The 24,324-nt window shown below is 61.1% G+C and overlaps 1 protein-coding gene across 1 annotated transcript in view; it reads right to left on the bottom strand.

The window, feature by feature from the left end:
- LOC125926293 (galectin-3-binding protein-like) overlaps positions 1 to 24,125 on the bottom strand; it is a 30,256-nt gene extending 6,131 nt beyond the window's left edge. The window contains 5 exon segments of the mRNA XM_049635562.1: positions 33 to 245; positions 1,211 to 1,285; positions 11,482 to 11,685; positions 13,593 to 14,245; positions 24,021 to 24,125. Of these exon segments, the coding sequence (XP_049491519.1) occupies positions 33 to 245; positions 1,211 to 1,285; positions 11,482 to 11,685; positions 13,593 to 14,223 (1,123 nt within the window). The 5' untranslated portion in view covers positions 14,224 to 14,245; positions 24,021 to 24,125.
- Between the last annotated feature and the right edge of the window lie 199 nt (positions 24,126 to 24,324).

Raw genomic sequence — 24,324 nt, 5'->3', positions numbered from 1 at the left:
CAGCTGTGGGACCTGGGGACCAGCAGGCCTACCTGGCCCGAAGGCGGCTCTGCCCAGAGCCTTGGTGGCGTTCTCAAAGCCCAGGGCCCGGCAGACGACGCTGGCGTCCGTCAGGTCCCATAGGTTGTCACACACCGTCCCCCACTGGCCTCTGTAGAAGATCTCCACGCGGCCCTCATTGGCGCTGTCCCCGTCGGCCAGGCGCATGTCCCCGTCGGCCAGCCGCACGTCCCCATCTTTCACACCTACAGGGTCCCCAAGGGAACAGAAAGCTCAGCAGGGAGAAAGGCCCACCTCCCTCCCTATCCGGGGGCCCTGCCCCCCGAGGACCACTTCTCAGTTCCCCCCAGGGCGGGGTGCCTGCTGTGCAACGAACTTTAAAGCCCTCCCTCCATCCTCGAGGGGTTCACCTGTAGGGGAGGGGTAGAGGACATGGCCCCCTGCCAGGAGGTAAAACGCCTCTTATCTTTGAGGTCTGAGTCCTTCCTCTGTTGGTAGAGAAGGGGCAGGAGGGGCAGCTGGGACCCTAAAGCCTGAGAACGGGGGAGGCGGGACCCCAGGGGGCAGAATGGAGGAGGAGGGGCCTATGTGACCCCACCTGAGGGCGTCTGGGGCTCGGGGATGCTGCCTATGCACTACAGCATGGACCCCTAGGAGGGTGGGGGGGGGGTGCCAGGAGTGGCAGGCCCAGCGACCCCCCAGAAACATTGGCAGGAAACGCCAGGTGCAGAGAGAAAGTGGGGCTGTTCTGGGACAGGGTCAGGCAGGAGCTGGGTGCCATGTCAAAGGGTAGTTCTCAGTCGGGGGTGCAGCAGGCCTCCATGGGGTCACCAGGACAAGGAAGGGCCTCCTGAGAACACTTCTGAAGACAGGCATCCAGAACTCTGAAGTCTGACTGGGTCCACAGGGCACCGATTTGTGACCCGCCCCCCCCAACCCCCAGCATTTGGCCTGTGTGATGGGCTCCCGGTGCTCAGTCCCTCCGGGTCCCACTGGATGAAACGGAGAATCCCTTGGTGTTCCCCCAGAACCTATGAGCCACCATCACTGGGGATCACCAGGGCTCCAGGCAGGAGAGAAGACCCGGGCTGACCCCGGTGACCCAGGCAGAACATTGCCTAGATGTTCCGCAAGGAGGGGTCAGCCCCACAGAAGGCGGAGCAGCGGCCCCTCAGATGGCCGCTTTGGGCATTCCTGGGGCTCAGCTCACCTTGGGTCCCTGCAACCAGCAGCCACATCCAGAGGAGTCGTGGGAAGGCCATGGCTCTCCTGGGAGGCCCCCGTCCTGCGGTGGAAGGAAGCAGAAGAGTCCGATGGCAGAGCTGGGCAGCCCTTGGGACCAGGATCCTTCAGACCCTACGTGTGGTGTCCCTGCTCTCAGCTGTGAGCGTGACAGGTGCCCCCCCCCCCAGCGGGAGCCCCTCCCCCGAGGGGTGGTCCTCAGCGCGTAAGGAGGGAGTGAGACTTGCCCAGACGAAGGGTGAGGGGAACGGGTGGAGGTCTCTAAGCAGCAGGACAGTGGGCACTAAAGCCCATCTCCGAAAACCAGGCCCTGGGCAAGGCTGTAGAGGGTGCAGGGCCCAGATCCCCAGAGGCCTGGTGGGCCTTGCTGAAGGTAGGGCTTTACTTTTGTCAGCTGGACTCCTGTGGGCGTGCCTGAGAGCTCTCTGTGGGCCCCCGAAGGGAGGGGACACGCCGGGAGGTCCTCAGAAAATCCAGGCAGGAGTGACAGACAGGGCCAGAGACAGTGGCTGGGAGGGGGAGTCAGGGCTGAGGCCTGGGACTGGCTGCAGCTGGGTGGGGGTGGGGGTGGGGGTGCGGACGAGACGGGGGGGGCCGGGGGAGCAGGCCGGGGGGGAGATGCTGAGCGGTGGACCTGGTGCTGCCACCTCTGAGGTTAGTGTCCCCAAGACACAGGCGCGGAGAGGCTCGGGCCACCGAGACTCCACAGCCAGCCTGGGGGGCGCAGCTCTTCCAACGTCCGCCTGGAGTCCTTGCTTCTCTGCAATTTTTGGGGCTCGGTTTTCGCCTTAATCCCAGCCTCTGCCCCTCACCTGCCTCTGCCCGCCAGGCCCCGGCTGTGGGGGAACCAGTCATCGTCTCTCTGTCTCGGTGACAATCCCGTGGCCACACGCCACTCCCGGGCCCAGCAAGTAGGCAACGAGGCCGCCATTGTGGGCACCCCTACAAGTTCAGGGCTGGTGACCCTGAGGCAGCACCCCAGTTGTGCATTAACAGTGGCCGATCAAGCACCTGGTACGTGGCTGCCCTTGGGGTGGTCATGGCCACCTGCTGTAGCCTGACTCCCTCACATGGGAAATTGGGATAAGGCTGCCTGACCTTTGCAAATTAGAAAAAAAGATACTCTTTCTTGGGATAGGTATAGGCCTGGGCTGGAATACACCATCTGGTGAGAGGGCACTGGGCTGAATTCCAAGCCTGTTTGCCCTCTGTCCTTGTGCAGTGAACCACTTGGACAACTGTACATAGAGACCCTGTGGATCTGGGAGCGGCAATGATGGTTTCTGGGCTGAGGGAGAGCACCAGATCCCAGCTGGGTACCCACAGGGAGACTGTACCCACCAGATTACATTGGGTAGTGAGAGGGACATCCACCTGAGAACAAGAGGCGTGAGCTTACCTGAGGCCACTACTGATGGCTGCCCTGGATCCTCTTGCCTACCTGCTGCAGGATCCCCTCTTCAACCCAGAAAACAGTGTGAAGCATGGCATGCTGGTCCCAGGAAACACCACAGAAAACAGTGGAGTTTCGATTTCTAGAAACCACCTGACCTGGGTCTCTTCTGGGACTGGCTGCCGGCCCAAGGCTCCCTGGTCCCCTCCCTCCTCTCAGCTCTGCCTGCAGATGTTGGACCTCACGGGGGCAGTCTAACTGACTTGATAACCGGAGCGAGGCGGCCTGCCCACAGCGGCAGCTAGGCTCGGCAGCTAGGCTCGATTGTAAACAACCTTCCAAGCTGGACTGGCCGCAAGGGCTGGCGCTGGGGGAGGGCGGCGGTGGCGGGGAGGGGGAGAGGGAGGAGAGTGGGGGAGGGGGAGCCGGGAAGAAGAGCAGGGGGTGGGAACAGACAGGCTGGGGCCGCACCTTGCCAGTGTGGCCGGGGCTCGCGCTGAACGCTCCGGGCCGTATCCTGGGTCTGGCACGTGGCTGGCAGGGTGGCCACCGCCGGGACGGCCGCTCACCGAGCGTCACCCAGCGCTGAGAGCGCGGCAAGCCTGACGTCACTGAGAGGCCCTCCGCGAGGCTGCACGGAGTCATCCCCGGACAGGCGAGGGGGGGCTCGGAGACGCGAGACAGCACGGCCAAGTACGCAGCCAGCAAGTGACCCCCAGGGGGGCACACCACCCACCCCCGATAAGGGCTGTTCTCCCAGCGTCTCACCCCTGCAGGGCGGGTGTAAATTGTGGAGCACCCCCCCCCCCCACAGACAGCAGCACTGCATTTCTCCCTCTGGAAGGCACCGGCTCCCACTCCCAGGCTGTCTGGGGGCCCAGGCTCCCCCCGGAGTCTGACCCAGACCTGGCAGCTCAGGGCCCTGCAGGCCCCTTGCCACAGGGATGGTGTCGGAGAGAGGCCGTGAGGGCGGCCGGCCCAGTGGGGGTCAGCTTCGGCCTCAGGGAGGGTCCCTGTAGGGTGCGTGTGCCTGGGGGCTGCGGATGCCCCGGGGAGAGCCCATCTGAGGGTGGGGGTGTGTGTGGAGCTGAGACCTGGAGGCGGTAGGTCCCGAGGCTGCGGTCCGAGCCCCTGGGTCCAGCTGCCAAGGTCAAGCCCTGGGATTCGCGGTTAAATGAGGCAACGAACGCCCTCTTTTGTTTTTGTCACCTGCATGCCACGGTTCTGGATGATTTGTCCCCAGGTCTCCCCAGCCTAGTGGCTCGCGGCCTGGTCTGCACATGACAGTCACCCGGGAGTTTTACAAACTCCCGGTGTGCAGGCCCACTCCGTCACGATCTCCGGGGTGGGGACAGGCATCGGCCACGTAAAGCCCTCCAGGTGGCTGCCGTGCGCGGCCAGGGCTGAGACACACGGGTTCCCTGGCACTGCGATCCCAGGAAGGCGCGCCGAGGTCAAGCCCCGAATGGCTGTTTGCCCACGAGGTGAGGTTTCGGGGAGCTGCGTGGTTCCTCCAGCTCCCTCCAGAGAAACCAGATATCCAGGGGGAGAAGCATCTGGAAACAGCGCTGGCAGGAGAGACCGTGGTGAGTTTTAAAATCCCATCCGGACGAAGGAGCTTCCGCTTCGTTGGTGCAGAACCCCCAGGACCCCCCCTTCTCACAGTCTCCACGATTTTGCCCGTCAGGAAGAGAGTACAAAGGAAGTCCTTTGGGAGGTGGTGGTGGCGTTGCCCTTAAACGTAAAACTGCCAGCTATCTTACCAGCAAAGACCAGTTTGTTGACGAAGAGCTAAGAGTTGCTACCCAGAGCAAGCAGGCTACGGCAAAGCCGCCGGCAACTCCACCGGGCAAGGAAGAAGGGGCTCAGTTTTAGAGGAAAGGGAGGGGCTGTTATAAACAGAAAGGCCCCTGCGGGAAACTGGGAGGCGGCGTAAGTGGCTTCCCAGTGGCTGAGCCGCGGCGCGGGGAGGAAGAAACCCTGCTTCCTCTAGGTTGGGACAGTGACGCGGTCTCTTCCTGCTGGGTCTGCGGTGGTCAACCGGGGCTGGGGGTGAGAGCCCCTCCCCCCCCCCGCCGCCCCCCTCCATTCTCACCGAGGTTTCCTTGGCCTCATTTTCACGGTGGCGCGGTTTCCCACTCAAGTTGCTGAATCTTTAGCCCCACGGTCCTGGAAAGTCCTTCGTGTTCGCGCAAGGAAGGTGTGAGCCCAAGGCCTCTGCGTGGAATCCGAGTGCGGGGTGTGGGCTCCCCCGGGGCCCTCCAGGCGGAACCGAGCTTGAGAGGGCCTGGTCCGGTGAGGAGGGACTCCGTGCCGGTAGGACGGAAAGCCCCGGGCACCGCAGACGACGGTCCGGCTGCTGTCACCAGGAAGCCACTGCCAACACGGCAGGGAGAGGCCTGGGGATTTTCGGAGGCGAGGACCTTTGGCCGGTTCATAGGGCAATCTTTCCTGCGTCTCCCCCACCTGCACGCCGAGCGCAGGAACTGGCCCCAGAGGCTCCTGCTGGGGTCTACCAGAGACCTTTCGCACGGGTCTCGGCCCACTTGCTACCCAAACCCCCGTGGGTGGTATCTGCAAAGGGGGTTCCCTCTGCAGATGAGAAAACAGAGGCGAGAGAGGCAAAATGTGCCCGGTTGTGCAGCAAGAAAGGGAAGGAGCTGGGATTCAAACCCCCACTTGTTCTTTTTAAAAAAAATTGGCTCAGGACGCCTTGATGGCTCAGCCGGCTGTGCGTCCAACTCTTGAGTTCAGCTCAGGTCACGATCCCGCGGTCATGGGATCGAGCCCTACGTGGGGCTCCACGCTGAGCGTGGACCCTGCCTAAGAGTCGGTCTCTCTCCCTCTGCCCTTCCCCCCTGCTCTCTTGAGGTATGATTTACGTACATTAAAACGCACTCATTAAAATGCATTAATGAGTTTTGACAGAGGTGTGCAAATGGCAACCGTGACCATAATCTACAGAACGTTTTCATCATCCTCAAACGGTCCTTATGCCCCTCTGCGGTCAGTCCCCTCCGCCAGCCCCCATCCCTGGCAACTACCGATGCGTTTTGCGTGTCCTAGAATTGCATAGAAACAGAAACACACAACGTGTGATGTTCTGCATCTGGCTGCTTTTACTTAGCACGAGGCTTTTGAGACTCATTCGTGCCACATGCGAACACCAGCTCTCGGCTCACTTTTTTCCTGAGGAGTCGTGCCCCCTGGGGACAGACTACACCCTGCGTATGCGTTTACGTGCACCGATGGACATTTGGGTCGTTCCCAGGTTTTAACTACTACACAGGGTTTCCAGTTGTTCACGTCAGCTACACAGAAACAAGGGAGTTTCTGTACGTGTGCCATCTGTCCTTCAGCTCCACGAAGGCACCGTGCTAGTTTTGCAACTTCTGTGCGAGTTTTGGTTTAAAATGGCTCCAACATAAGAAAGTAGGTTGTTGGGGGGGACATTCTTACCTCGTTCCCAGCCTTAGGGGGAGGGAAGACCTTTGGTCTTTCAGCACAAAGTATGACGCTCGCTGTAGGTTTACGGCAAGTGCCCTTTATCAAGTGATGAGCGACGTTCCTCTTATGCCTGGTTTGCTAAGAGTTTTGTTTGTTTTAAAATCATGAACAGGTGTTGAATTTTGTCCAAACCTTTTTCTGTGTCTTTTGAGACAATTATAGGATTTGTCCTTTTTTTTTTTTTTAATTTTTTTTAATGTTTATTTACTTTTGAGACAGAGAGAGACAGAGCACGAACGGGGGAGGGTCAGAGAGAGGGAGACACAGAATCCGAAACAGGCTCCAGGCTCCGAGCCATCAGCACAGAGCCTGACGCGGGGCTTGAACTCACGGACCGCGAGATCATGACCTGAGCCGAAGTCGGCCGCTTAACCGACTGAGCCACCCAGGCGCTCCAGGATTTTTCCTTTTTACTCTGGCAACGTGGTGGATTATGTTACTTTTTGACTATTCAACCAACCTTGCCTTCCTGGAATAAAACACACTCTCTCGTGAATTACTTCCGCTTTTACATACAGCTGGATTCAACCGGCTAGATTTTCATCAAAGACTTCTGCATCTTTGTTCATGAGGGATGCTGGCCTGTATCTGTTGTTTCTTGTAAAAGATGTGTCTGGTTTTGGTATCAGAATGGTGGAGCCCTCAGAAAATCAGTCAGGACGTGTTCTCGATTTCCCAAATCATGGAAGATTTTGTGTTGGCTTGGTATTGTTTCTTCCTTAAATCTTTGGGGCAATTCACCAGTAAGACCATGTGGCCTTGGAATTTTCTTGGCGTGAAGGCTTTTGAGTCACATCTTTTACACAATTTTATTAAGGTACGATTTACCTTGAAACTCACCAATTTAAAGTGCATATGACAGGATTCACGCTTGGGAAGAGATTAATGTCACTTGTTTTCACTCTGTCCCAAGACGGTGCTTGGGAGCTCTCCTTTTGCTGATGAATTATACCCTGAACACAGAGAGCAGCCAGCAGGCCACAGTCACCACGCGTGTGAGGAGGGTGTGAGCCCGGACCCCGCGGTATCTGGAGCTTCTCAAAGAGATGACTCCTTGTCCGGTTCCATCTCAGGCCGACGCCCTCCGGCTTCCCCCTCGCGGCCCTCCTGGAGCTGTTCTCCGGAGGACTGCCAAGAACACCGGGTCCTCCCTGTGGCTCAGTCCACGGACCCTCTGCGGACCTTCTTCCCTGACCTCCCTGCGGTATCTGATGGTCAGGCTCCCAGTAGGAAACAGATGGCTCCAAACGGGGGTCACCGACGGAGGCTTTAAGGAAGGGACGACCTGCGAGGTGTGAGTGAGCAGGGGTAGAGTGGTTCCTGGAGTGTGGACCACTCTCAGGCCAGAAGGGCCGAGGGCAGGGAGCGGTCATTGGAGCACAGGCTGAGAGGGCAGGGGGGACCCTTCTCGCGAGACCGTGCCGGAGGCGACCCCGCTAGAGGGAACTGAGGACCTTCGGCTCATCCTCCTCCCTCCGTGGCACCCCCCCCCCCCCGGTCAGTCTCTGGGGACGCAGAGCAGGGCGGGGAGGAGGAAGGGCAAGGGAGGGTCTGAAGAGAGAAGAGGACCTGTGAGCACGCCCTCTGGGTCCTACGCCGGCTCAGGCCCGTCTTCTCCAACAGCCCTTCCCCATCCGCTGCTCCTGGGTGCTCCTGAGGGTTCGCACCCCGGGGAACGGGCTCATCCCCGCAGCTCCACAGACGCGCCAAGGGCACCCTGATCGGCCTAACCTCTCTGCTGGGACCCTCCTCATCACCCCATCACGCGGCGAGCCAGAACGGGCGAGCGCATGCTAACTGGGCACCGGGGGCTGTTCACAGCAGCATCCTCCCTTTACAGACGAGGAACTCGAAGGACCGAGAAGTCAGACGTGCTGTCCCGGGCCACACAGCTGGGAAGCGTCGGGGCCAGGACTGGAACCTGTGAGTGATTTCACAGCCCACGTCCTTCACTGCAATGACCAAACGGGCTCCTTCAGACACAGGAAAAGTTGGGACTGGATGATCCGTTTTCCAGAAAAGCCGTTCCCTGGTCTGCGAAGGCGCCTGTCCCGCCAATTCCCATGGCCCGTCAGACACCCCGCCCCAGAAGAGGACAGAGCGCACCCCTGAGAGAGCCCAGCCTCTTTGTGAATCGCCACCCCCCTTACATTTCCTGCATGAGGCCCCTGGCCAACAGCCAACACAGAGCCGGAGACAGAGCATTCACAGTCCCCTCTGGCACTTTATTGTTTAGAAAACAATGGCTCCAGTAGGAAGGAACCAATCCCGATGCTTCCTGATGCTTACGGCAGCAAATACAGAAACAGAAAACTTCTAGCTTTAAACCGGTCTCAAATCCCTAACTGTGAAAACCCCCTTGGGGCACCTAGGCCTGAAGTGCCATCAGAAAGGTCTCGACTTAGTGACTGTCCCAAGTCCTCCAACCTTCCTCATTTTGCTTCCGTTTCAAAAACTCACACGGCCTCCACGTCAGTGACGTTTATCAAGGACGTGGGTCAGGGAGCCTGGCCGGGCAGTCAGAAAACACTTGGCTGCTCCAGGCTACGTCCAGCAGGAATCGAGTTCCAGAGAAACGTGGCACATACTTTTCCTAGATACTTCACAGTGGGAGCGGGAGCCTCCCTGGGTTCCTGCCTAGCAGCGGTATCAGAGTCTGTAAGCGGGAAAAGTCTGTGAGACAGGGGTCCTCAGTGACACCCGAGCCTAAAAGATGGCCCTTCCCAGACCATCAGGCATCCTACAACTCCCGGAGGGGTGAGGGAGCTTCAGGGGAAGGGCCCTCCTCGGCTCTGGTCCTGGCTGACCTGTCCTAAACCCTTTGCCTTTGCCGTGGAGCACGAAGAGGCCACAGGGACGCAGATAAGCAAGCGATTTGTGTGACGTTTCCAGAGGAGAAGCTGCAAAGTTCCCCAGGGGAGGGAGAAACAAAAGGTCAGGGGACAGAAGCCACAGGGCCAGGCTGGCCTCGTACATGACCTCTCTTGGAAAGAGCCCAGCACCCCTGACCTAGGGCAGGCCCGTAAAGGAAGGAAAAGCTCGTCACTCGTGGAAGTCTTTAAAGGCAAGACAACATCTGACAGTTGCCAATGTTTTGTCTTCATATCTTCTGACCGAGGAAGGACTTCTAAATGCTTAATCACTTGTCTTCCCACCTGCCAGAACTTAATTCCAGCCTCCTCCACTGCTGGGAATGAATTCGTTAACTATGGGACTTTGGTCTGTGTGATAAGATTTGGTGACTGCACTATGAGAAAGGAAATTGGTTTAATTAAAATGAGTTAATAATTAAAACCTCAGTACACATGCTGGCAAAGCGAGCGCCATAATTAAAACTTCCAAGTGTTGCCTGGCCACAGAAGCTTCCTGAAGGGAAAAACCGTGGAGTCAGCCACACGGAGCGGAGACTGCCTGATGTGAGGCTGAGGACAAACGAGCAAACTTGTGTCCTTTCCTGTGGGTTGTGGGCAGATGCGTCCCTGGAGGTCTGCCCTCGCCCACACAGCCCTGTGACACCCTGTAGTGTAGACAGATTCCTTTCCGGGCGCCTCGAGGACTGGATTTAATGCACGAGGTTCACCAGGAAGGAAGCAAAGGGGGTGGCCTGGGAGTTCCCGACGGGCAGGTCCCACTTCAGACTCACTGTTTTGTTCCCACGGGGGGACAGTGCTGGATACACAGTAGGAGCTCAAGAAACATTTATTAAACGAAAGCACAAAGGGAAGGAGAGAAAGAGAGGGAGGTGGGCAGGAGGGAGGGCTGGTCCCAGATTAGGACGCCCGCAGGGACCAGCTCCCACCACCAGGTGGCAGTGCACAGAACAGGTGGCCACAAGGGGAACTGTCCCGGCCCCTTTCCCGGCACTGCGCACTGCGGAACCCCCTCCTGCGGCTGCTCGCACCCTGGGGCTGACCTCCCTGTTCTGGGGGGCGGGGAGGGTCTCTGCACCAGGCACACACCTGAGCTCTGAAAAGGAAACGACAAAAGCAAAACCAAACACCGCGGAAAAGTGCCGTCCTCTGGTTTTTATAAAACTTGAGTCCTGATGGAGCTAAACGGCGTCCAGCTCTCGGCCTTGCTGGTCTGAAGTTTGTAAATTTAAATAAACTCTATTCCTTCATACTTCACGTTTCCGATCTTGGTCTCCGGCAGTAGGAAGCGGCCATCCAGTGTGAAGGCCAGGATGTAGGTGGCGACCCTGCCCGCGTCCTCCTCAGACTTGAGGGCCACGATGATCTGGTCGTCGGTGTCGGGGATGAACTTGAAGGAGGAGAAGCCGTGCGTGGGGACCACGGCGCCCACGTGGCTGACGGAGACGTCGCCGAAGTCCGGGCTGGCGCTCAGGAGCAGGTTGGCGCCCTTGTGCTCGTCGTCCTTCTCGCTGTACCGCTCGTGGCTGGCGCGGCGTGGCAGGAAGAACCACCGCTGCAGAGTGTCGCTCCAGCACGCCGATTCGTGAATGAGGTAGCCTGGGGACACACGACAGACCCCCCCGGGGTCACCAGACCGCCCCGCCCACGAGCAGGGTGCGGACGGGACCCTCCACCACGTGGTCGTGCGCCCGCGGCGCCTCCTTCCCCGCGCGGGCTTCCACGCTGCGGACGGTGCATGGCGGGCTGGCTGCCAGGGAGCGTCACCACTCCGTCCTATCGAGACCTCCCTGCTTCCTGTGGCGCTCTCCGTCCGTCCTTGTCCTTGGTCACTCCGAGAGACAAAGACGGGAAAGCCAGACCGAGACCGCCCGGGCCTGGGGACCCGTGGCCAGGAGTTCTGTCTGCGTTTCTGCTCCCTTGCTGCTAACCAAGGAGCACGATGAGCGAGCGAGCCCGGGGGAAGGGAGCGAGATAAGCCAGCACGATGGATTTGTGAGGAAGGGATCGGGGTTGGGGGGAGACGCTCCCTCGAGGCTGAAAAGGAGGCAGCACACCCTCCTATCTGGGGGCGAAGCAACGTCCTCGGCGCCATGCCCCCCAAGCCTGGAGCTGCCTGGCCGCTCCGAGCATCCCGACCCCCCCCGCCCCCCCCCCCGCCCCGACACACACACACCAGCCGTGACACTCTCCCGGGAGGCGAGGGGAGAACCAGAGCCCGGTCCACCTTGCTTCTACCTGGTCAGGGGCGGGGCCCGGGCCCCCCCCTCAGGGAACGGCCAGAAGAGCTGGCACAGGAGGGGCTGTGGTCTGAGACAGCAGGAGGCGCTCTGTCAGGGACAGCGAAGGGATGGGGGGGCTGGGAACAGACCGCACAGGCAGAAATCCCCAACACCGCTGTGCCCAGAGAAAGCGCGCACGCAGAGCACCGGCATCTGCCATGACCCCGGGCGGGGCCGGGTCCCTTACCTGGCGGCTGGATCCCCGCGGCGGCCCGCAGGGCATTGTAGCTGGACACCCAGTTCTCGTGGTCCACGCTGCCCCTGCAGCCCACCACCTTCACCCATTCCGGGTTTTCGTTCACCACTTCCCCCGTGCTGGTGGTCCACTCCTTGCCCAGGCCGCCCACATACAGATGCTCGTCCTTCACCGCCAGCCACTCGGCTTTGAAGCCTGGGGACAAGGAGACGAGGGGGCACGCCTGGGATGACAGCCACCCCTCTGCTCCCTGGGTTCGCGGGGGGTCTGGCAGCCTTAGGCATCGGAGGGCACCCATGCTGGACCTCACACGAGGTGATGACAAGACAGCGGGGGACAGTCTGGCTCAGGGCGCCATTCCCAGAGGGCCAGCAGTGGGGCACCGGCCCTCTGCCTGCTATTCTCCCTGTCCTCTGTCCCCAAGACCCATCACCTTCTCTTTGGCCACTGGATCTAGGGACCCTCTGCTGGGACAGCCTGTCCTAAACCGATTCCAATGGCTCCTGCCGCTGGTGCCTCGCCTGCTCCCCCACTCCCAATGGCCCAGCAGCCACTGCTCAGTCTCCTCTGATCCCCGAACTGTTTCTCAAGCTGTGTGCCCCAACCTCAGGATCACCCCCGACCCCGGGCAAGTGGGAGCGCCTGGAGAGGTTACCGTAGCAGAGAGCGGTCTCTGTCTCTGCAACTGTGCCTGGCACCCGTCGAGCGGACGTGAAGCCCCAGTGGCCAGAGCTACGAGGGCTGGTGGGGGCTCCTAGTCGGCTCTGATCAGCGTGTTTACTTCTCGGCAGGTTTACTTACTGTGAGCCCAGCTGAAGGCTGCAGGGCGCTCAGGCTGTGTGGGAAAGCCGTTCCCTGCACCCCGTGTTCTAAACTGTGCCCGCTTTCCCACACGTTCTGCCAGCTTCTGGCTGGCCCCAAGGACCTGGAGCTGTGGCCTCCAGAATGCTTCTCTGCAGGTGGCTCTGGAGGGACCCGCTGAGTACCTTGTGGTCTCAGGGACCTCATCAACCCCCCGGGGTCACTTTCAGATAAGGCCCTCTCCATTGACCAGTCTTTTGTCCCTTCCGATGACCTGACCACAGGGCAACCCAAGGCTCCCATTATTCCGCTCTCTTCCTGATCCGACAGGGAAGAACAGAACCATTATATGGTTGCCCATAAACGCTGACAAACCATGGCAGGAAATGGGCAACGAATGTTTTCTCTAAAACCCAGGCCGAGATAGTTCCCTGCCAATTGCCCGAGGCTTGGGCAAGCCCGGAAGGGGTTTTATCACTGGTGGGGGGAGGGCTGGCGGACAGCGCGCCCCACGGGCCAGCTAGTTGCTACCACTGCTCCGGCCTTAGAGAGGCCGCAGTGCTTAGCTTCCTAGAGGGTGCACACCCAGCCTGGGAACGGGACTTTTGTCAGCTCCCCCGCCGGTGCCTAGCGCCTCCCGGCCCCTTCCCCCGGGGAAGGCCCCGGCCCGCTCTGGCTCCCTCTCCCCGCGGGCTGAGAGCGGTAACTCCTTTCTGGCTCAACAGAGCATGGGTGACAGCTGGTTTCTGAGCACGGATCCCACTCAAGTGCGGTCGCTGCTACGCAGACCCTCCCTCGGCTGGGTTTCCAGAAAGGAGCCCCAGGCAGCGTAAGTTTACCTTTTCAATAAAGTCTCAGTTCAAAACGAGGGCAATCGGACACCATGGCTTTAAAGGTAAGACACTCAGAGGGTGTCATCCCTGCGTGCTCTGAAGACACCTTTGAAGATGGAAGAAAGGGCTCGATCCTGGGGTCACCGGGAGCAGCAGTGGACAGGGCCCTCAAACTAGTCCTGGAAAGGAGCCTGCTTCGTGGCCAGTCTTCTAGGAAGAAGCTCCTACTGCTAGAAACTGCTTTGGTCCGAGGCCCTGTAAGACTTCGGCTCCCAGCTCGGGGTGGGGGGTGGGGGGTGGGGGGTGGCGGGGGTGGGGGGCCAGAAGCAGGAGGGGAGGGCTCTTCCCGGTGGTCCCTCCTGGTCGTGTTCACCGCACACGGGCACAAACCAGACCGGCAGACAGTCAACCCAAACCTGTCCCCCAACACCTCAGCCAGAGCCGGGAGGCGGAGAGGGCCCGACCTACCTTTCCCCACGGTTCCATCACCATCAGACAGGATCACCCAGGGCACGGCCTTGGTGCCATCGATCTGGTAGATGACCCCTGTCCGGTCGTCCACAGAGTAGAGTCTCCCGTTGAAAACGATCAGCTCGGAGAGCTCCATGCCCCGCCCCTTCTCAGCCAGGTGGGACTCGAGGACCTCGTGGCCTTTGTCCCACTCCACGGCCACCTTGTCCCCGCTGTCTGACAGGGTCAGATGGCCCTTCTTCAGGTAACTGAACCAGGTGTTTTCCTCTTGGGCTCTTGACTCCGTGTCCAAGTCAGCAATGACCGCAATTCGGTATCGAGTCCCGCCTGGCGTCCTCTGGGGGGCGGACAGGGGGTAGGTGTCATTGTACCGGTCAGCGGGTGCCTGGCCGAGCCTCCAGTTGTGGGCGTTGGGTATGGGGGGCCGGCCTGGGGGCGGGCGGTGGGAGTAGAGCAGCCAGAGGACGGCGGCGCCCACAAAGGACGGCAGGATCACCTTCCAGCGGGGGCGGAAGCGGGGGTCTGCCACCTTGGTCATGGACGCCAGCACCGGAAGGCCCCCCACGCTTATCCGGAGGGAGTGCATAGACTCATTCCATTCCAGGTGGTTGGAGGGCTGGACGGGCATCAGACTGAAGGGCAGGCGGTACCTGCGCACCCAGAGAGAGGGGAGAGAGGTCAGCGGCTTCCCAATCCCGTGACGGTGCACGGCCTGAAGGCTGCCGTACCCGGAACGGCACTGTCACTGCTGTGCGGCTGTTAGGATTTGGCTTAATTAAACCCGACTCTAGCAAGATCTTTGTTCACTCTTATTCGGCAAGGTGGGAAGTCTTTCCAGAGCAAAAGTATTCCATCTCCTCTGTCTCGACTGGCGGGATAGAAAGCTTGGCGAGGGCGAGTTCTGTGGAGGCTGGCGCTTTACAAGCTCAGAAAGAGGGAGCAGCAGGGGGTGAGGGAGGGAGTGGGGGTGCCGAGGGGTCTGGGCAGGACAGGCTCCTGAGCTATATTCTCATCAGATGCCACCTCATCCGAGAAGCCCGCTCCAAGGGCTCTGCTCCCGACAGCAGCCCCCATGTCCCCTTCCTTGGCATCTGTCACCACCCCGCCCCCCAACATCATGGCACACAATTATGAGTGTGTTCCAGTCCTGCACTCCTAGAACAGGGCACAGAGCGGACGTGTGCGCGCTTCCTCCTGGGCCAGGCGTCTGTAATATGCAGACACAAGTATAAAACAGACGTAAACCAAACAGAAATACTTCTGTTTCTGGCAAAGTCTGTCCTCTGACACCATTCTATTCATGCAAATGACGGAGGGGCCAGAGTCTGACGGGCCCTCTTGGCCTGGAGCCGTGGGACCCTGGCCCACTCCCCAGGGGCACTACCACAGCCGGGAGGCGGCCAGGAACCGCGGCTCTTCACCACCTGCCCCCTGTTTACGTCGCCGGCACGGACCACGGCAGCCTGGCTGGCGTGGCCACAGCGGTGCCGGACAAGCTGGGGACGATCGGCAGACAGCCGGCTCTGGGCTGCGGCCCTCGGTCTCCGTCTTCAGTTGTAACTCAGTAAGTCCCAGCCTGAGAAAGTCCCCGGGCCGGACCGCTAGTTCACTTCTGCCTCTGCCCCGAAACAGCCAACGACGTGACTTCAGGGGCGGAAGCTCCTCTTGCTAATGGGTGGCAGCAGGGAAGGGCGGGGGGCCAGGCAGCTTCACGCCACCCCGAGCCCCCCCTCCCGCCGCACCCCAGTCCACACGGCCCACGGCGGGGGGGCCAAGGAGCTCCCATCCACACCACAGGCCGCTGGCTCTGCGGGTAGAAAAGTGTGGCCATGGTTCCACGTGGAAGCCAGCCCTTTCCTTCTCTTGCTTTTGGACACATGTGTAGGTTTTGCCCGTAGGGTCGGGTGCAGAAAAGGGGGGCCCTGGGGGCAGGGGTGCTGTGCGGGGGAGGTGGGCTCGGGAAGCCCCCCGCCTCACCTCAGATGCTGGTCCCAGGCCTCCCTCCTGGGCGAGGGCTCCCCGCCCCCCCTCCCGGGAAGCGGCCCAGCTGTGTCCACAGAGCTGGTGGCTGAGGCCTTCCTGGCTGGGAGACGGGGGTCCCGGCCACTGCCCCTCCTCTGCTGCACCCGAGCCCAGGGCTTCCCAAACCACGGCCGGGCCCAAGCCACCCAGAGCCCATCTCCTCTGCCACGTGGCCACTGAGCTCTCTCTCAACCCCCGCTCACCTCCCGTTCCCAGTTCCACCTGGATTCTAACGCTTCCTCAACTTACTGTTCCCAACTAAGTCTTGCTTGCTCTCCCCAAGCTTCTCTCCCCCCCAACCCCTCCCTCAGGAATAGTGCTGGTGACCGAGAGCCGCCATATTCTCTGCTGCCCGGGGCCAAATCTCCATCGGAACCTCAGGAGATGCCCTTTTCTGCATGAGGACCACCACCACCTTGAAGAACCCAGGCACGCCCCCTCCCTCCACAGCATCTGCTCCAGCCAGAGACCTGGCAGTTCGGCCACCCACCCCCTCCAACCACACCGTCTGCTGCCACTCCCGTCTGGTGACCCACTTGCCCCGCGGCCGGCGACACCTGCTCTACCCACACGGGTGGATCGCACCGCGTCGCCGTGAGTTCTGGGAGTAAACCCTCACTGCCGCACGGCCCCCGCCCAGACCTCCACCTCCCTGAGCCGGCTCCCCTACTGGCCGGCCGGGCACCGTGGCCCTCGTGCACCCCGGCCGGGGCTCGTCTCCCCCCGCCAGGACGCTCTCGCCTCTCTGCGTGGCTGCCTCACCTTTCAGGATTTTTCTAAAGTGTCAGCTGCCCGGAAAGACTCGGCCGCCCACCCCGCAGGGACTGCCCTGGAGTGCCTGCCCATTCTCTACCACGGCATCCTGCCCCTCCTCTCCGAGGCCCTCAGCCACCCACGTAATCACTTCCACGCTGCCGTGGCTCCACGGGGCAGGGACTTGCCCACTGCGAACTTACACTCCTGGCAAACGGTGGAAACTCGGCATATATTTGCGGAAGGAATGAAAAATAGGCCCACGTCCTCAACAGTCCCTCAACTCCACCCCAGGCCCCACCTTGGTCATATTGCAGATCCACACCCCTGCATCCGGCCCGGCTGTCACACTGGGCCTCAGGGGAGGTGGACACAATGCCCGCCAGGGGTCACCATCGTGAGGTGTCACCCTACTGGCCCCTAGCCTGCCCGCTCTCCATTCCTGGTTCGTCATCCTGCCCCTGGTCATCTTGTCACATCTCCTGCCCGCTGGCTTCCTGCAGGTGACGAGGGGGCCCAGGGCAGAGCCCACATGGCCACCCCTCCCATGCACCAGGCTGCCTGGCCCTGGTCCAAGGGGTCTGGAGAGAAGGGGCCCACTCCTGTTTCTTGGGGGTAGTTCAGCCATGTCTGCTCTTCTGGTTCCTTCTCCACCGTCTACGTATGTGTCCAAATCAGTCACCTGAGTGGCCATTTGATCCCCACGTTATACTCTCAGGTACACGGAACGCACCCAGTAAATACCGTGTCTGAGTGATGAGAACCCCTCCGCAGCAGCCTGTGACACCTCGGTCCCTCCCCGCCCCTCACCATCCTGGAGGAGCCGCCCCTCCACCCCTCTGCCCCCTCTGCCCCTCCGTCCTGCTCCATGTCACAAGGCTGAACCTCCTGCCAGGGGGACAGCGAGCCTGCAGCTCCTTCCCTGCAGCCCACCTCTTCTCCTGAATCTTCCCTGAGGTGGGCTCGGTCTCCAGGGGCAGAACTGCTACAGTGCGGGCTCCCCGTGCCTTCCCCGCCCGCACCTCTGCCCCGAACTCCAGGCTCGGCCGCTGGGCCCCCTCGTCTGCCCGTGGGCACCAGAACGGGTTCCCCCAGGAATCTGCGGAGCTGGCTGAGGGCACTCGCAGCCCTCAGAAGTCATCCTGGGGAGCAGGCAGCTCGCTTTCTCTCCCCTCCCTGGTCTGGTCTGCACCCCAGCTCTGGATGTGGGTCCCACCCCCAAGGCCTCCACCTGGCGCCATCTCTCACCTTGGCCTTCTGGGGATCTGGACCGCCCAGGTCCCACCTGCATCCCGCCACCCATCAGAGGCCTGGGCTCGCTTCTCTGGGCCTCGGCTCCTTCACGTGTAAGCCGGGACAGAACAGGGCCCCCTTCCCAGAGCCGTGTGGCCGGCTCCCCCCCACCTTCCCCTTCACTCTGCCAGCACCTTCGCCCACCTGCCCGGAGGGCCTAGCCGTGTAAGTAAGCTTGACCAGAAGCAGCTGGACCATCCCGGAAGTACTGGGCACGGCAGCAAGTTCGAGGACGGCACAGCCTGCAAGGCCAAACACGAGGACCGTCTCTCCACAGAGAAAGTGGCCCGGGCCCTGCCCTGGACCCTCTCAGACCCATCCTGCACACAAGTGACAGATCGATTCCCCGAAAAAGCGAACGTGGATTGAAGTCCTTCACTAGATCCTAAAGCTCTCCCACTGACGGACAAACTCCTCAGCCCGACACACACACACACACAGCGCTGGGTGGTTTCCAATTCCATAGTCCGTGAGCCAAACCCCTGTGCGTGATGCCTCTGCCTGGGACGCCAACCTCTCTGACCACACAGGACCACCTGGAGGTCCCTAGCTGTGCCATGATAGTCATGCTTCTGCTGTCCCTTTCCCCTCCTGCCCCCATCTACGGCGAAGGACCCACTCCCCAACCGGTGAGCTTCCCTCCTGTGGATACCGGAAGATATCCAGGCCTAACCCTGAACCTGTGAGCGTCCCCTAATTTGTCAATAAAGACTCTGCAGATGTGACTAAGTTAAGGATCTAGGGATGGGGAGATGGGAGAGGTGAGCTCTAAATGCAGCCACGAGCGTCCTTACAAAAGGAGGCAGAGGGGGATGAGACAATGAGAGGAGACTGTGACCACGAAGGCAGAGAGGGGAGTGATGGGGCCATGGCCAAGAAGTGCCTGGGGCCCCCGAAGCTGGAAGAGGCCAGGCCAGGTTGTCCCCTACGGCCTTGGAGGGAGCACTCGCCAGCTCACACCTTGACGTCGGCCCAGTGACACCGACACTGGCTTTCTGGCCTCCGCGTTGGGAGAGAATAAATGTGTGTGGTTTCCAGCCACGTTCGTGGTAGTTTGCCACGGCAGGGCCCCAGGAACACACACACCTCCTCCCACGCCGTCCTCTGTGCTGCCCCCTGCGACCACGGCTCCACTCTGAGCTCCTGGGGGGAAGGGGCTCTGCTCCGCCAGGCTAGTCCCAGCCCCTGACCGGCGGGCAGAGCCTGGGGCCCCACCGCCTTTTGGGAACAAGAGAACGACAGTGGGCTCTGTCTGCCTTCCAGAAAAATCCCTTTAGCTTCACAACTGGATTAATTTCTCTCTGGACCAAAACCCAACCTCTGAAGACAGCCCTCCATTAGTGTCCTAGGAGCTACTTTTATTTTGTGGAGATAAAATCAGATGTCTTTCCATTTCCCCCCCCCCCCCCACCAAGCCCAGGCTGGTTCAGCACCCAGAACTCTCAAAACTGATGGGGCCTGAAGCGTCTTGTTGCCAGAGTCCTGGCGCAGTGCGGGGCCTCGCGTTCGTATTTAAAGGAAACACCACCACCTCCGTCCACCACAACCCCAAACGTGCAGCCATGAACCCCAACAGAAACGCGCCACGAGGGCAACAGCGAAACGGACAGAGCCGCTCCCAGGAGAGGGCCCGGGTGAGGCTCTCTCTCAAAGAGGATCTCTTTGCCCGCACTCCTCAAAGCTCTCCACAGTTTAAATGTTTGCTTTATCGTGACAACCAGGTCAACCCCACCGTCTGCGGCATAACGGGCTGATCCTACACAATCAGGAAAGTTAGAACCTAGTTGCTACGGCAAAATGTCACACAATCTCTGGCTGGCCACGCTCGCCTGTTCCGGATCTCCCTTCGGAAAGCCGGGGGCCGCACCCCTGCTGGCCTCCCTTCTCCTGCACCAGCCACACCGCCGGGAGAGGTCCCGGGAAAGAGCCACCCGGGGGGACAACCACCACCCGCCCCCCCGCGGGGGCTCCAATCCTCCTTCCTTCCCCACCCCCTCTCTCTTAGACGGGCACCAAGAACGGCTCACTGCCTCGCCTACATCTCTGGTTCCTGTCGCCAGCACTTCCTTGTAACACAGGCCTGAGCGACGAGGTGTGACCCGGGGTCTGTCCACTCCCAAGCGGGTCCCCGGACTCCGGACCCTGCTAGGGAGACGCTCCCGCCCGAGCCCCAGGAGGGAGCAGCCACCCCTACCTTCTCACGCCATCCCCAGGCCGAGACAGGACTCCACATAAAGCTGAGACGACAGGCGCGGCCACTCCCGACAGAGCCCACAGCCAAGAGGGACTCTTTCCCCGCTTCCCTCAGGACAGGTGTGTGACAGGTGGCAGAACCAACAGGTTTAGCTGCAGCTGCCAGAGCAAACCTCCGCCCTTCCAGGATCTAGGCTCAGGCGCTGCCTCACCCCTGCACGGTGGCTGCCTCCCCTCCCCCAGCACGGCCCCGGTCTCGGAACTGAACGGTCCTAAGAGGGCACACGTCCAGGCAGCAGGGGGGAGCTGGCTGCCCACCGCACCTCCTGGTTGGAGAAAAGAGCTGAGGCTGCCGGCCCTGAGCTCCTCAGAGTGACAAAGACAGAGGCGAGGGCTGGCGGGCTCCGGGACTCCAGAAATGCCGGGAGAGTCAGGGAAGCGAATGTCGAACACCCACTGGGGCCAGGCTCCTGGAAAGCATTACCGGGCTCACGGCATTCTTCCTCCTTGCACTCAACAAGGAAACTGCACTTCAAATTTGGACGGGGTGAGAGGCACAAGGAAACCAGGAAGGAAAAAGTCACAGCGGCCAAGCATGTGCTTTAGGGACTGAGGCCCTCCTCCCAGATCATTTCCTTAAAGGCCCACACCCTGGATCCTTCTAAATTCTGCATCTCCCACCCCTTTCTCTGCATACAGCAGGCACTCACAGCTGCCTCCCGGGGCAGGTCTCCCACCCCTTTCTCTGCATACAGCCCGGGTCAGGTCTCCCACCCCTTTCTCTGCAGACAGCAGGCACTCACAGCTGCCTCCTGAGTCAGGTTAAATACACCTCAGAACAACTTCTTTTTCAGCCCTGTTTTTGCTTATAGTCAACTACCTGAGAGAAGCGAGCTTCTGTGGCTGCTGTGACCACTCCGGGCAGGTGTGGTGCTTCAACACTGCACACTTATGTCATAGGCCTGCGGGACAGAAGTCTGACGGGTCCCGCTCGGCTAAAATCCAGGGCTCCCTTCCCTCAGAGGCTCCAGGGAGAAGCCTCTTCCCAGATGGTTCCGGCTTCCAGAGATGCTTGCGTGCGGCCCCTGCTCATCCTCAAAGCAGCAACGCCGCATCTCTCTGAGCCTCGCACGCCCTCCCCCCTGCTCTCCTGTCTCTGCGTCCACTTGCTCTGTGGCCCTGGGACTAGGCTGGGCCCGCCTGGGTCATCCAGGATGCGCCTCCCATTTCAAGGTCAGCTGACTGGCACCCTTCCTTCCATCTGCTACCTTCGGCCCCCTCTGCCACCTCATACACCTGCAGGTTCTGGGGGTCACGATGTGGACATCTTGGGGGGCCATCATTCTGCCGGCCACAAGAAGGGAGACGGGGCAAGAAGCCTCAGCTTCCCGGGGGCCAGGACCCTCCACACACAGCCTCAGAGACTGTATTTACTGCATCACGGTAGGGCCGTGTGTGATGAACTCGCACCATCAGGAGCAAACTGCAGCAAAAGTTACCCTTCCGGTTGAAAGCAACGTCCCAAACAACGCTACTCGTTATCAGAGAGCCTGAAGATAAGGGGACACAATAAAAATCCCACCATCCACCCAAATCACGGCCTGCTCCTGTAGACGGTGGGGTCGCACCTGCCCGAACCCATCTTCTCTCCTGCTCTGCTGGTGCCCGGCTCCCAGGATGCAGCCAGCGGTCAGCCCTGCCGGACCCCCTGAAGCCATTCTGGATGCGCTCTGATCTGACACTCACATCCCCACTGTCACCCGGTGTCGGCACAATGCCATCTGGGTCCCCGCTCCTGCCTTATTCCCGTGGCCTGCTCCCACGGATGAGAACTGCGCTCTGCATAGGAACCCCGAGCAGCGAGTTCCGTTTCATTACTGCACTTAGTACAGATAAACAAGTGGGATTCAAAGGAAACGCAGACAAAAAGAGAAAACCGAACGTATTCCCAGATCGCTCTATTATCAGGATTTCTCTTTTTCTAAGTAATTGTCTTCGTCTCGCAAGAGGGAAAATCAACAAAGGAGTCCCGAAACATCAAAACAAACGTTTTGCGTTCCCTTAGTGTTGCCGTTTAAGCAGAGCCTTCCAGAAAACCTCCACGGTCCAGAGCACTCGCGAAAGGAGGGCGGTACTTTCTGGATTTTCCTTCCAGTATCCCAGGTACCGTTCCTCAAATGTCTACACAACACAGCAACGGCTTCTCTGTCCCGGTGCGGATCCATTTCAGGACTCTGGACCACATTCTCAGAGCTGGGCCGTCCCGTTTCTGAACAAGAAAACACTAGAGCATCTACAGACCTGCCCTATATGGTTGCCACGAGGCCCGCCACGTAGCTGCTCAGAAGGTCGTACGAGTCCGATGGAAGGGGCTGTATTTGTGAGCCTGCTCGAGGCTGCCTCGTGGCCACACGAGGGGAGCTGGACCTGTCACGCTCGGGTGGTCCTCACTCCCTCGGTGGCTCCATTCCCTTGCACGGCGGATTACGTGCAGTTGAGCTGGCGGGCAAACATCTCCTCAATTATCAATTGCTTAAACCAACATTTGCTACACGGTTGGGGGCCACGGGAAGTATGGCCAGAACTGCGTCCGGGGTACAGTTTTGGGGGCAACGGGGCTTTCAGCTAACACAAGGCACCAAATACTCAGACGTCCACCTCAACTGAGGGATCGCAGGGGACACGGTGGGGCGCCCACACACCTGTAAGTATGTGACTTTCTCCCCCACCCTGCCGCCTAACATGCTTTCTGCGATCCGGCTGACCCGGACGGGAAACCGCGACAGGACTGAGACTCCTCTGTCTGGAGACCACTCCCGTGGCCGCCTAACAGCGCCTGAACAAATCCGCGCTTCACCTGAGTCCCCTCCCGGAGGACGCTCGGGCCGGCACAGGAGGAGACGCCCCTCCCGGGTCCCGACGGCAGAGGCCCGGCCGGTCAATGTATCTTTCAGCACGGCCCCCAGGCCTGAATAGAAGGCTCATTGAGGCCGTCAGGGAGGGGCCCGGGGAGGCCACTGGCTGCTCTGGAAGGAGCCCCGCTGTGCCCGCGGGCTCTGGCTGGACTGTGCCTATGGGGTGGGGCCAGGAGCTGGAGGGGGGGGGGCTGCAGCCCGCCCAGAAAGGTCTTTCCCACACAGCTCCTACGAGGAGGGGGGGGGGGGGGGGGGGGAGCTGCAGAGACTCTAGGTTCCCGAAGGTGACGACGCCATGCTTCTGCCAAGTTTGGGTCCTTGCCCTGAACAGCCAGCGAGAGTCGGTGGACGTCGGCAGACGCCTGTTCCCAAACCTCTGCGCTGTTGGAAACGTAGTAGGGAGAGACGGCGAGCACATACCCGGAGACAAGAATGACAGACGGAGCCGAGACACTGGTTTCCTGGGGACACTAAGGTGCTCGCGAGAAAGGTGTATGTGGCAGACAGAAGACGGACTGCGAGCGCTAGGGGCCTGCCAGGCCTGGCGACACGGAGGGCAAAGGAAAGGCCCCAAGCAACAGGGGTGGAGGAACCCAGGGATGCCACGGGGGGGGGGGGGGGGGGCAGGGTGGGGGGAAAAAGGGGGGGGGGGGGGGGGGGGGGGGGGGGAGGGGGCGGGGGGGGGGGGGGGGAGGCTGGCCTGCTGCAGGTGCGCTAAAGTGCCAGTCTGAGAGGGGAGGAGAGGCCAGGCGATCATCGAAAGGGCAGATCGCGGTGGGGCAGGAAGGGATCGCGCTCAGGGACAGCTGTCCCACGTAAGTCAGGAAAGGAACGTGTCCTGCAGGGTCGGAAGTGGTGATGTCCCACACTAGTCAGAAGGGGGAGGTGTCCTGCACTAGTCAGAGGGGTGAGGCGTCCTGAGAGTTGGAGGGGGTGAGTCCCCACGAGTCAGAGGGAAGAGGTGTGTGGCACCAGAGGGGGGAGGTGTCCTGAGAGTTGGGAGAGGGTGTGAGTCCCACGAGTCAGAAGGGATTGGTGTCCCGCACTAGGCAGAGCCAGTGAGAGTCCTGCAAGTCTGTCAGGTAGGTGTCTCACAAGTCGGAGGGTGGAGTGGCCCCCGCCCGTCGGAAGAAGGGGACCGTTCCTCGGCGTCTGAGGGCCACGGGCAGGACGCGGCGGGGTGAGAGGGCGGCGGCGCGGGCCGGTCGCGAGGAACGGCGCGGCGGCGACGGGTGCAGCTGTCACTCACCCGGTGCGGCCTGGCTCCGGGGCCCGCGGGCGGCTGGGCCTCGCTGCGGCAGGGCCGGGACCCAGCGGGCGGCGACTTCCGCCCGGCTCGCTCGCCGGGTCTCCGGGACGCGCTCCCGGCAGCCTCGGCTCCGCGGCTGCGCGCCGGCGCGGGCGCGGGCGGGGGCTGCTGGGAGTTGTAGTTTTTACTGCTCAGCGAGCCGGGGCGAGGGCCGGGGCGAGGGCCGGGGCGAGGGCCGGGGCGAGGGCCGGGGCGAGGGCCGGGGCGAGGGCCGGGGCGAGGGCCGGGGCGAGGGCCGGGGCGA

The sequence above is a fragment of the Panthera uncia genome, chromosome E1 (assembly GCF_023721935.1).
Source record: "Panthera uncia isolate 11264 chromosome E1, Puncia_PCG_1.0, whole genome shotgun sequence".
Taxonomy (NCBI): domain Eukaryota; kingdom Metazoa; phylum Chordata; class Mammalia; order Carnivora; family Felidae; genus Panthera; species Panthera uncia.
The sequence above is the reverse complement of the archived record's forward strand: the minus strand, read 5'-3'. Positions and strand labels throughout refer to the sequence as shown.